The sequence below is a fragment of the Tasmannia lanceolata genome, unplaced genomic scaffold, assembly GCF_043159265.1.
Source record: "Tasmannia lanceolata isolate RefF3 unplaced genomic scaffold, GAP_Taslan_0.1 ptg000018l, whole genome shotgun sequence".
Classification (NCBI taxonomy): domain Eukaryota; kingdom Viridiplantae; phylum Streptophyta; class Magnoliopsida; order Canellales; family Winteraceae; genus Tasmannia; species Tasmannia lanceolata.
In genome coordinates, this window is record NW_027518695.1 from 64,773,613 (window position 1) to 64,786,716 (window position 13,104).

A 13,104-nucleotide genomic window follows, 5' to 3' on the forward strand; every position below is an offset into this window, starting at 1 on the left:
GTTGGGTTGAGCTTTCGCTAAAAAATGAATAGGAATCAACCTAAACCCGACCCGATTTTAAGGTAAAAGCTCAACACGAATTCCCAAAAATCAACCCGAGTTGCACCCCTAGAAATAACCAAGGCCATACTTGTGAAAGAGAGAAGTGCAGAAACCAAAAAGCTTTAAAGAAAATGTGTGATAATAAGCCTCATTGGAAACAAAAAATATGTAGAAAGAGTAGGGTAGTAACGTCAAGCATATAATAAGCCTCATTGGAAACAAGAAATATATTGAAAGAGTAGGGTAGTAAAGAATTCTTCACAACTAATTAGCATTACAAGTTTTAGGGATTTATCGATTTACAAGTTATGTTTTATTCACGTAGATTTAATTCTAAGTTTCAGAAAGAGAAATGATAAATGTGCCCCACTCATCACTTGGGACACCCAGCTGCATTGTACGTGCCAATCAGGTCACTTCATTTCTTCAAATGTGAAGTACATCAGCCCCTTTGCAGTCATAGATACACCATAGATACACTATAGCTGGGTGTCCCAAGTGATGAAAAGGGGCGCATTTATCATTTCCCTTTTGAAAAACTATACACATAAGTTTCATTTGCAACATAAGATGAGTTTTTAAGTTTCAAATGTTCAAATACACTCCTTCAATGTAATCAAAGAAGAAAACACTCTTTTATGAAAAAATAATCACACGTATAGGAAGTATACTCTTAGTTAAGAGGAAATGCGTATGAAGCGTGGGGGAAGCTCACTTCCCTTAAATTTGGGAAATGGGATGAACTTAATTTCCAAAGCGAACTTCTCATCCAACTCGGAACTTTCCAGTAACTATGACCAAGACAATACCGGTCATTTCATGTTGATCGATAAGATCATCATTCTCAATCACACCTTTATGCATGCATGTAATGTTGGACTGACAAGACGACCAACCTGCAAACAATATAATGGAGAGGGAAAAACAAACACTTATTGAAAGACTCTTTTTCAACAAATAGAAAGACTAACACAACACGAATCATCTTTCCAACCTAAAAAGACAAAGAAACTGACATCTAAACAAATTGACACATTGCTTATAACCCATAGGGAAGGAAGATAATTTGACTAACAAAAAAAAATAATCAAAGGAAAAAAAAAGAAGAGTCAAATAGATACGGCTTACTCTTTGATAGATACGCCTTACTCATAGATCTACGTCCCAGCATGGTGCCTTACTTTTAAACAAAGGAGATCTTCTACAAACCCCTTATGTTTCTCTTTCAATCCCTTTTTTCACTATCTCCCATGGTTGAGATACATTCCCCTACTTATAATAATAGTTCCTTCAGTCCCACACTAAAAATAGTAACTTGTACACTAAATTGCAAACTTAATAATAGTTTCCCTATGAATTACCTCTCTCCCTTGGAATATTTTCTCCAAGAGGTACTTTCTCCTCCCGTGGAATATTTACCTCTCCCTTGCTATGAATTACAAAATAGAGGAGAGACTTTGATGGGGACATCAACAATGGACGTGGATTCAAGGTTTACAAGCGCAGACGTGGATGAGACTGATGGTAGAGACTATAGTATAGGCCACAGACATAGGTGTCTTTTTTTTATTTTTTATTTTTTATTTTCGTCATTTTATTTGTAGCCTACGTTTTAGGCATCAAATCTCATTTGTGTGGCCTGTTTTTTGCATTATTAGAAAAAAATTTCAATTACCTATCTAATGAGCCCAAGATCACATGATTTGAGCAAGTTATGAGTGTTTTTAGGAAGTGGTATAGGTCTATTATGGGATTACTATTTTAGGAAACTTTTAACTTTATTTAGTTTACTTTGGATTAGATAAATGGTTGAGATTAGTTGCTTAGGTTTTAAGTTATCTTCTAGGGTTTCTTTTATTATAAATATATCTTATGAAAACAATGTAAGGGACTTTTTGAATATTGAATATAATTGATGTTTTGCTTGAATCCAGAAATTTGGGCTTTCTTCTCTTCTTCTTGTGCTTTGGAACCATCTTCTCTCATCTCCTCTTATCTATTATCTTCTATTTCTTCAATCAAATCAGGACAAACAAGGTTAGTAAATCAGATTTTCTATTTTCTTTGTTATTGAACCCTAAACTAGAAAAACCCAAAATCCATAGATTAATTAGGCGTTAATTCAGCCTTAGGTTAGTTGTTAAGTGTTCTTTTAGTTTTCCGCGTAAGCCCTAAACTGTCTTAAAGTCTTAATCCCATTAAGAGTGTAGAATTTCCCTAAATTAGGTATTGTCTTGCATCAGACCTCTTCCAAGATGTGTTATGCCACTTCATTTATGCAAATTCTATTTTTTACACTTGCAGTATGTACACAGGTGAAATATTTTCTTGCATGTGGGACTCTTGATCTGGGCCCACGTACCTCTGAGATCTACCTGGGTCAAATGTTTATATATTATAGTGACAGGCAAAGTACAGGTGGGAGTTCTTGTAGAACTATACAAATCGTTTATCTGTGGTGCCCCACAGAGAAGTGATGCCCCAAAAATCTACTCCATCGGACGATCCTAACCCTCCGAAGAACAGAGATTTCCCTGCTGATTGTGTACTAGAGGATCCTAACCTTCCAATGAAATGAGATATTCCTGTTGAATGCATACCATCAGCTTTCTCTTGAGTAAACCATCCTTTGAAAGTCAAGAAACTGGAGGGTTAAAATCGTTGGAGGGCTGAAATTTTTACTGCCTGCAACGAAGTTATCAACTAATACGCCATCAAATTGCAGAAAATCAAATCTTCTATCGCTTCTTTACCAAGGAGAAACTACACTGGAAAGACATTCTTTTACATGAGGCTCTCAAGGAAAAACAAGTTGTAAATTTTTAACACACCCCCAAAACTGGAAATCACTGGCTTGAAATGCAAGAAACAGATGACTTCAAACTAACAGAAAGTCTTAAATAAGCGTGAATGGTAAATATATCACACTTGAAATAGAAAGAAAATAGTACATATAAGAAAACATCAACAGGGAAGTATTCACCAACCTGTAGAAACAAGTACATTTCCAGATCCTGAATTCCCCTTTCAAGCAGTCAACATGGTCCTTCAAACATACAGACAGGGTCAAGCTCCATTTTTATGAACACAATTCACACTTCGATAGCAAGAGCGATCAAGGGGTGTCTAACCCAGAAAGTCCGCTCATTTCCTCACCACTTTGGCCTCCAGAAGAGAATTTGATTTTTCGTTAAAGCTGGATTTCTCTTAAATAAAAATGGAGACCCGATCACATTGCATACACTATCTCCCCACTGCTATCAACATCAATGTCAGGATCAGTCTCTAAATCCTCCATGTCATCGTCAATGTCGAGACTTCCCATGAAATACGGGTCTCGGCCACGGCTTCCAGCTGCTGGTATGGTGGCCTCTGCTATGATCTGCATTATCTCATCGCTGCTTTGCATAGGTTGATCAGGCTCTTTGAACTGATTGTTCATCATATTTTCGTCCATAAGATCTGCTGGGAGATTCTTTAGAAACCACTCATGGTTCCAGATCTCAGGAATGGTAATCCTCTGTAGTAGAAGCAATAGTCAAAGATGAGAGAGAGAGAGAGAGAGAGAGAGAGAGAGAGATTTCGGAAGCCCAAATAGACAGGGAAGGTGTACTGAGCTCCCAAAACAAAAAATTTACCTGGACTTGATTGGTCAACGAATATATTACCCTTGGCTTTAGAAACATATTAAGCATAAAGATATATTTGTACAACATAAACAAAATCCCATTTCTAAATGTCTCGAAATGATCTAATGATTCTCACCAGTTTTTCTGGTGGGCAGTTACCTGGTTAAGCAAGTAAGATTCCCCGGGCAAATAAATGGCAAAGTAAAAAGGTAAGCCCCACAGATGGACTTAGGGAACATTTGCTTTGCCGATAAAATATCCCATCTCCCCCGTCGATTTCCCCGGTTTCACCGTTAACATAGGGAGGGCGGAGAGTACTGAAATCTCATTTTCTCCCTGAGATTTCGCTATCCTCTGTCTTCCCTTCCACTTTCCTTGCGTGACCTCGAATCCAGTGATTACTGAGGACCGGGTAGGTAGGAAGGTGAATGGAGAAAGGAAGCGCTTGTTTGGTATACGAAAAAGGAACATTGGATTGCAAAAGAGGAAATAGGCTAGAATCGTAGGTGAATCCCGCTATCCCTGCCTAGATTCTCTAATGCTGGTGCCAAACATGCCCAGAAGAATAAAAAAGAAAAAGGACAAAATAGTGCATCAAGTGAGGATAATGAAGAAAATCTTGCATATTTGTCCCAAAACAAAAAAGTAAGAGCCAAGTAAATTATCCAACAATCACTCAGAGCCAAACTAAGGCTACTCATTAAATAGAAGAAGCAATGCTTTTTTGACCAAAATAGAAGAAGAGATTTTCTCATTATCTGTGGTGAATATAAAGTTATCTAGAAATATGGGTTACTAACCATGGCAGGATTGGCTACAAAAATCCTTGAGATCAGGTGTTGGCATTCAGGAGATATATGAACATAGTCTGGTATCGAGTACTGCACACTCAAAATCCGCTGCAAGAAACAAAGAACTGATTTTAGTCAATTATAACAACTTATTTGCCACATGCTAGAGTAGTCGAGGCTAGAAAAAAACCTGTATTGTCTTCATAAAGTTCTTGGGCTCCTCAGGATCTTCAAAAGGGTATGCACCCACTAGCATGACATATAGGGTCACTCCACATGACCACACGTCTGCGATCTGAATTGCAGTTTTAAAAACTACTCATTAGGAGTATAATATTGAGATTTAATGGGAAAGGATAGAAATTAACTACCCCATCATCTTACAAAATCCTAGTCCAAAAGCAAAACTGTGACTGGAATATAAATGAAAACATCATGGATTTTAACTGATATTAGTAGTTGATGCAAGTAGAGTTTCCTAAAGGATGGATATAGAAGTGAAGAAGAAGTGATAAGAGTAAATAAGCTTAATTACTGTGGCCCAAATTACTAACTTTTCAAAGTAATTACTCAATGAGGAAGGTCGCAGGGAATGCCAATAGCAATCTGAGAGATCAAGAAGACTCTGGATTTGCTATTCTGAAACGTGACGGTCCATCCTTTAGGACCTGTAGCAAAGGTTATTATATTGGTAGGGTGTCCATAATTTTCCATAATTTTTCGTATTCCTTCAGACGCTCCATTTGAAAATAATTGGAAATTTGAACAATTGACATTTCAGATACTCCGTTTGTAAAAATGCTCATAGCTTGCTAAGTGGAAGGAGAACATGCTATTCAGCCTCTATTTCCTTCAACGACATGATTGGAATTTTAGAATTTAGATCAGCTGTGATACACAGGATTTCAACGGCATGGTAAATCAATGTTACAGTATTTAAATTTTAGAATTTAGATCAGCCGTGATACACATGATTGGAACTTCGATTGTCATAATGCATGAAACCATCCGAGTCCAAACCAAAACTCCCAATCTCACAGAACAAGAGACAAATAGCATCAATGTCCCCTTTATATATCATAGCAACCACTCCACAACTCCCCATGAAAGAAACTCCTATCTTGGGAAAAAAATGTCTATAGGAGGAACCTACGTTTGAAAAAATTGAAGCTTTTCAAAAAAGTGTGCTTTAACTTCTTTTTCTTTGGAAACACACTGATGATGTTTTTTTCTCAATTGAAATTCATAAAACCTCAAACTCAGAAAATTTAAAGAAAATACATTTAATACTTTTGTTTTAAAAATCTTTTGAAAAAAGCTTAGGATTTGAAGAGTAGCACTTGCTTGAGGGCTTTGTTTCCTCCTTTCCTCTTTCCTGTCACTTTCTCCATTTCCCACTCGATCGAGTTCTTCCCATTGCAAGAGTTCATTAAGGTCAAGTGAAATAATGGTTTTCAATCTCACCCTGAGGTCTTTTTGGTGAAATGATAGATGTCTTAAGCAGTGTTTTAGTGTCAATGTAGAATAGTAATGTTGGAATATTTTAATTAGTGTCTACTTGTAAATAGTTCATTTTTTTTTTGTAGATTAGATCTAAGGGCATCATAGAAAATACAAAAATAGATTTGTTTCTCAGTGGCAAGTGGCAAAAAGCCAACCAAACATTCCCATTGATGTGCACTCTTCATGGTGCTTCAGACCAGACATTCCCATCGTCATCGTATGTTTTCCTAAGATAGGTTGGAAGACCATTGACCTCTTTGTATAACCTACTAGTGTATTTTATGTCATGATTCAAAATTTCCCAAAAAATAAAAGCATCAAGTTAGAGAATATCAGGGGCATTTTTATGGTGTAAGAAAAAAGGGTTATTTTTTGTATGGGCATTACATTGTATTTAGGAGTATATATGTCTTCTCCATGTCATGTAGGGTTTATCATTAATATACAAGAGTAGTTCAGAGAGGAAACTATAACATTCACTCCAACTCTTTCCTCTCTCCTCTTCTCTCTTCTCTCCCTGTACTATAATATTCATTAACACCAACTTGGTATGAGATACATTTTTTTGTCAAGATAGTCAAGGCCCATGACTGGTTGACGCATTGATGGAGTCATCAAGTCGTACGATTAACGTAAACGGTCGTACGATCATAGAGCAAGTCTAAAACCTACATGACTTGGATGCACGTATCAGTCCTATTATTATGGTATTTTTAGAAGAAAAAAAATCGCTTAAAATCCAGAAAATCCCATTCTTTAGGTTGATGTGAGTTTTTCTCTCAACTTGGAACTTGTTGGGAAGGATGATGACCCTCTTTTGGATCGTTATTGCGTAGGAACACAGTGCTGGTGTCTATTTTCTGATATGAACTAGTGTGAAGGAGTTCCACAAATTTTGCGGTTGCGTTACCTTGGCGTTATCCATTTTTGGGGGGCTATTTTTAATGAAATTTTCTTCTTTTTCACAGTACTGACATCCAAGAGTAGAGAATCTCCCCTTTCGGTTGGTTTGAGGTATCTCACAACAAAAATGTCCTCTTCAGACGGATCTAAAGTGAACTCCTTGGCTGCTAGGACTACGGGTATTGGTTTTGACCCACTGACAGATCCCCAAGGGACAATCCTAATATGCAAATCACCATGGTAAAACTAGACGCCACAAACTATAAGGAATGAGCCCAGTTTGCACTCTTCTTTTTCAGACTACTGGCATTCAAGAGTTGAGAATCTCCCCTTTCGGTTGGTTTGAAGTATCTCACAACAAAAATGGCCTCTTCAGACGGATCTAAAGTGAACTCCTTGGCTGCTAGGACTCCGGGTATTGGTTTTGACCCACTGACAGATCCCCACAGGGACAATCCTAATATGCAAATCACCATGGTAAAACTAGACGCCACAAACTATACGGAATGAGTGCAGTTTGCACGAATGTGCATCAATGGACGAGGCATGCTTGGCTATATTACTAGTCGGGTGCACGAACCCAAGTCGGACGATCCGAAATATGAAAAAAATATGAAAACTGGGAGCTGGATAATTCTATGGTATTGTCATGGTTGCTTTCTTCGATGCAGTCGCATAACAGTCATACCCTCATATTCCTGAGAATGGCTAAAGATATTTGAGATCAGATTGAAATGACAAATGGATAGAAATGATATATTGCTCGAGTTTATCAGCTTCGACAGGAGATTGGGAACCTTAGACAGAGGGAGAAAACACTCTTCTTACTTCTCCACTCTTCAAGGAATGTGGTAAAAGCTAAATCACTATCAGCTCTTGTAGTGGGAATCTAATTCTGATAGAGCAATTTCATAAACAGGTAGAAGCAGTGTTTAAAAACGCGGATGCGACGCGGAATGCGGCCGAAGAAAAACCTAGTTGACTCGACGCGGACACGGCCAAGAACGCGGTCGACGCGGCTTAGTTATAATTTTTTATAAAATATAAATGAAAAAATACAAGATGTGACGGATCAAATGGACGGTTTGGATCATCCTAAAGTATGGGCATTACACCACTTTTTGGAAAAATTCTGGACTATATGTGATGCATCGAATGGACGGTTTGGATTATCCTATGGCATGGGCAGTGCTGCACTTTATGAAAAAACTCTAGACTATGCAACTACACACACTGTAGGATGATCCCAAGATCCAAACCGTCCATTTGATGACCCATCAAATCATACCCCCTGCAAAATAATACTTGTGGCAGCATTATCAAAATGACAGGTGAGAGTGAGAAAGAGAAGAGGGATGCCAGCTTTAAGACAAAACTGTTATGATGTTGACAACACATACTTTATGATGGAATAGCTATCAGGTAGAGTCACCTTTATGCCTCCAGCTTAGTCTACTATGTGTAGGCATGCAACACACTTACCTTGATAATTAAGAGAAAGTGATATATTATCTCCTTTTTTTTTTCTTGGAAAAAGCTGGATTTGTGTTTGACTCGGCTTGAACTCGACCAAGATGGCATGGACTCGCCGAGTTCATGGCTCCATGACGCGGTCACCACCAATCCGCGTCGACTCGGCCGAGTTCCGAGCCGAGTCAACGCGTTTTTAAACACTGGGTAGAAGAGATGTCATAAACAGGTAGAAGAAAATCGCATATTTGAGTTATTAGCAAGTCTGAACCTTGAATATGACATCACTCGGAGTCAAATCTTAGGCCGCAACACTCTTCCCACCTTGGAACAAGTATAATGATACGTGACTAGATAGGTCTCATTTAGATTGGAATAAATTACTTAGTTATTTTAGAGAATAAGAGAGATCTTACTAAATCTGATATATTTAGTAGCTTGATAGATTAGAATACTAATTTAGATAGGTATAATCTTTACTTAGTTATTTTTATATTTATCATAAGATCTTTCTAGATCTTTCTATGTTTATCTTGGAGTGCTTCATATAAGCACATGCTATTGTAATGGAAATGAATGAAGAAACCATCTTAGAAATTGTGTCTTTTTGCACAAAGGAGGATTGATCCTTCCCTCGAAGTGGAACAAGAGGCCGATCTTCCCTCTAAGAAGATCAATCGCGTTACGAACCGATTCGGGTTCGTAACAATTGGTATCAAAGCGGTCAATCCTGCGCCATGGTTGCGTCTTCGGAGTTTTGGAAATCCATACGTGAAGATCTCCAGGAGATTAAAGCACTGGTTTCGAAGATGATGGAAGGACAACAACGATTCGGAAAAGGCTTTAAAAAAATCAGCATAACGTCCAGAATGAGGACAAAATAAGAAGGTTATGCCTCTATTCTAGGAAGCACGAGTACTCTCCTGGGGCTCCCGTACCCGTACCTGACACGTATTGGGTGCGGGTACGTTCATGTACGCCCTGGGTACGTCCTGGGTACGTACCCATATTTAGAAAGAAAAAAAAACCCAATTTTGGTTGTTGGATGCATGTCGGGTGCGCTTAGGGAGCGCACCCACGTGTACCTGACACATCCTGCTTCTCTCATCTGGTGTAAATCCTTCCTGCTTCTTCTCTCTCCTCTCCTGTACTTAGTATCTACATGTAAACCATTTAAGTAACCATTTACTTAAGATTTACATGAAAGTAACGAAATACCCCCCATTTGGATTTATTAAAAATAGTTTCAAGACCCAAATCTAAAAGGAAAAAAAGTCAACTCTCGTGTTCTAGTACAAAATTCGAAGAAAAAGGGTCAGATCAAAATTTTAACTTTCGTAACTTCCAAACAGTGGGGTATTTTTCAAATTTTAAAAATTCATAAAATCTATCATGCCCAAACATTATTAAATCCCAAAAGTCCGGTATAAAAAATCTCATAATTTGGTCTCTAAAAATTATTCATCTTGTCAGGCACTGGTCAACATACTGACGACAGACTTTTTTTCTAATGAATGATGTATTGATGCCTCATGTTATGAAATATGGAACTTAATCACTTATGAAATGAAGAGTAATATTAGAATTTTTCATTTTGGTGATGTTATTGTTATTTGATTGCTCTCCAATTATTATTTTTTAATTTTTATAAATATATAATAAAATATTAAAATATATTATTATATTCGGCGTACCCGAACGTACCCGCACCCATTTTTTTTTTTTTTGGAAAATCACGTACCCGTGCCGTATCGTACCCGCACCCCGTACCCGTACCTGTACCCATGCTTCATAGCCTCTATTATCATCCCATACTAAACATTCTGCATTGACCTTTGCATCAGCGGGTTCAAGAGATTATAAGAGAGGAAATCAGAAGAAGGCTTTTGATGACAAGGACAAACTGGCAATGGCAAGACTCGTCACATCAAAGAGACTTGTCGGGAGCTATGTGGTCGTCCACCACACTTTAGGCTGAACTAGATTCCGTTTTCAGGTCATGTTGCTACGAAGAAGGCTTTCCAAGGCACACCAATGACTGTTTCAGGTTACACTCCTTTGGACAATTTGGCATCTACAGAGATATAGCTCTTCAACAACCTCATAATTCAGATGGATAGCCATGCCTCTTCGCCATTTTTTTGGTGGGGAAGCTAGGGTTTGGCGGACCCTTACCAGTATATTAATGAAATGAACTAAAAGATTACAATCTTTCATAGAGAGTTCTAGCTCTTTCCATGTATACAATAGCTACAAGAGACAAAGGGATATTAGAGAGGAATTTTGTCTCCTTTACAAGGATAATCAACTTTAGAAAGTAAGTTGGCCGCAACATTTGCTTCTCTCCAGGTGCGAGTTATATGCCATTTTTTAAAGGATTTAAGACTGTCTTCAATCTTTGCTAGAATTGGGTGCTTTTCCTATGGGCATTTGAAAATTCCTTAGAAGACATTGACTGCAACAAGGGAATCTGATTCCCACCCATATTTGTTCCACCTCTCTCTTTTTTTCCATGAGAATCCCTTAGTGGATTGCATTTAGCTCCAAAGCATGAATTTCCCTCAACTTGTGTGTTGAGAGAGAGTCACTTGGATGATGCCATCTTCATCGCGAAGAATTCATCCAATTGCTGGCTTCTCTCCATCCAAAGAAGCGTCTGTGTTTAGTTTAAAAGATTGACTTCTCGGCTTGACCCATGTGCAGATAGGTTGTGTTGTTGCCCAATTATAGAAAACGAGGCCTATCTTTTATGGATGTGATGAACAAAGTATTCAAGCCTTTTCTGGAGAGGAGCATGCTGAGCATGCTGAGCATTTGAGACTTGCATTGGAGACTTTAAGACAAAATCAGTTATATGTGAAGTTCTCTAGATGCGAGTTTTGGTTAGAACGCATGACATTCTTGGGTCACGTAGTATCTAAGGAAGGAATTGCAATTGATCCTGCTAAGGTTGAAGCAGTTACCTTGTAGAAGTAGCCAACAAATGCGACGGAGATCAGGAGTTTCTTGGGATTGGATGGATATTATCAAAAATTTGTTGAAGGCTTCTCTATTCTGGCAGGACCGTTGACTAAGTTGACCCGGAAGAATGCAAAATTTATTTGGACTAAGGAATGTGAGCAATTTTCAGGAATTGAAGAAGAGATTGACGTCAACACCTGTTTTAGTACTCCCTTCTGAAGAAGGTGATTTTATTGTGTACAGCGACGTATCCATTAGAGGGTTGGGATGTGTTCTCATGCAGTCAGGGAAAGTCATTGCTTATGGATCAAGACAGCTGAAAAGATATGAAGTGAATTATCCTACTCATGACTTGGAGTTAGCGGCGGTGGTTTTTGCATTGAGGATTTAGCGACATTATTTATATGGTGTTAAATTTGAGGTTTTTGCGGATCATAAGAGCCTCAAATATCTTTTTGATCAGAAGGAGTTGAACATGCGCCTGAGGAGATGGCTCGAATTCCTTAAGGAATATGACTTTACATTGAGCTATCATTCGAGGTAAGCGAATGTGGTGGCAGATGCTCTTAGCAGACAAGAGCATTCTAAGTTGTCTTGTTTGATGATGGAGGAGTGGAAGTTATTGGAGCAGTTCAGAGACTTAGATTTGGGGCTTGCGAAGTTGGTGACAGTTCATTCATTGCCAATCTTCGAGTTCAATCGGGTTTCGTGGAGGCTATTAAAGCAGCTCAAGCAAAGGATGAGGAAATTATGAAGGTAAAGACTGAGGCAAATTCTAAATCTGATTTTTTCTATTAGAGTAGATGGTAGTTTGTATTTCAAGGGTAGAATTTGTGTACCAATTAAGGGGGAACTCAGGAGTAGCATCTTGGACAAGGCTCGTAAGTCTCACTACACCATCCATCCGGGGAGCACCAAGATGTATCAAGATTTGAAGAGGAATTTTTTTGTTGAGTGGTATGAAAAGAGATGTGGCAGATTACGTTTCTAAGTGTTTGACTTGTCAGAAGATAAAAGCAGAACATCAGAAACTTGGAGGTACTTTAAATCCCTTAGAGATTCCTATTTGAAAATGGGATAGTTTGTCAATGGACTTTATCCTGGGTTTGCCAAGGACGAAGAGCGGATTTGATGCAATATGGGTGATTGTGGATCGTCTCACTAAATCATCTCATTTTATTCCTATTAATAAGACATGAAAATTAGAGAAATTAGCAGATGAGTATGTGGTTAAGATTGTCAAGTATCATGGAGTGCCTTTGACTATTGTTTCAAATCGAGACACTCGTTTCACTTTAGGATTTTGGAAGAGTTTGCATACAGCTTTGGGAACCAATTTGAGTTTTAGTAAGGCATATCACCCTCAAACTGGTCAGACAGAAAGGGTAAATAAGATTTTGGAGGATTTGTTGAGAGCTTGTATTTTGGATTTTGAAGGAGATTTGGAGCAACACTTGCATCTTTGCGAGTTTGCTTGCAATAACAGTTACCAGCAAAGTATTCAAATGGCTCCGTTTGAAGCTTTGTATGATCGTGCTTGCAGATCTCCTTTCTGTTGGGCAGAGGTTGGTGAGAAACAATTGATTGGGCCGAAGTTAGTTCAGGAAACAATAGAGAAAGTTGCATTGATCCGAGATCGGTTAAAGACAACTCAAAGCAGACAGAAAAGTTATGCCGATCAGCGGCGAATGGAGATTGAATTTGCAGAAGGAGATATGGTGTTTGTGAAGATTTCTCCGTTTAAGGCGGTCATGGGTTTTGGCAAGAAAGGGAAGTTGAGTCCTCGTTAAATTGGACCTTATAGG

At 38.3% G+C, this 13,104-nt stretch overlaps 1 protein-coding gene across 2 annotated transcripts in view; it reads right to left on the reverse strand.

Annotated features, from left to right (window-relative positions):
- Positions 1-689: 689 nt before the first annotated feature.
- The window catches only part of LOC143849754 (serine/threonine-protein kinase SAPK10-like), a 40,632-nt gene continuing 28,217 nt past the window's right edge, over positions 690-13,104 (reverse strand). The window contains exons 7-10 of one of the 2 annotated variants that reach the window (XR_013235806.1): positions 4,653-4,757; positions 4,472-4,570; positions 3,030-3,562; positions 690-938 (exon numbers count right to left, since the gene is read on the reverse strand). Coding sequence is in view for 1 of the 2 variants with exons in the window: in XM_077358931.1 (XP_077215046.1) it covers positions 3,272-3,562; positions 4,472-4,570; positions 4,653-4,757 (495 nt within the window). In the remaining variant the exon portion in view is untranslated. Of the gene's footprint in view, positions 939-2,915; positions 3,563-4,471; positions 4,571-4,652; positions 4,758-13,104 lie in introns of those variants that run through there. The other variant, XM_077358931.1, reaches the window with a different exon arrangement.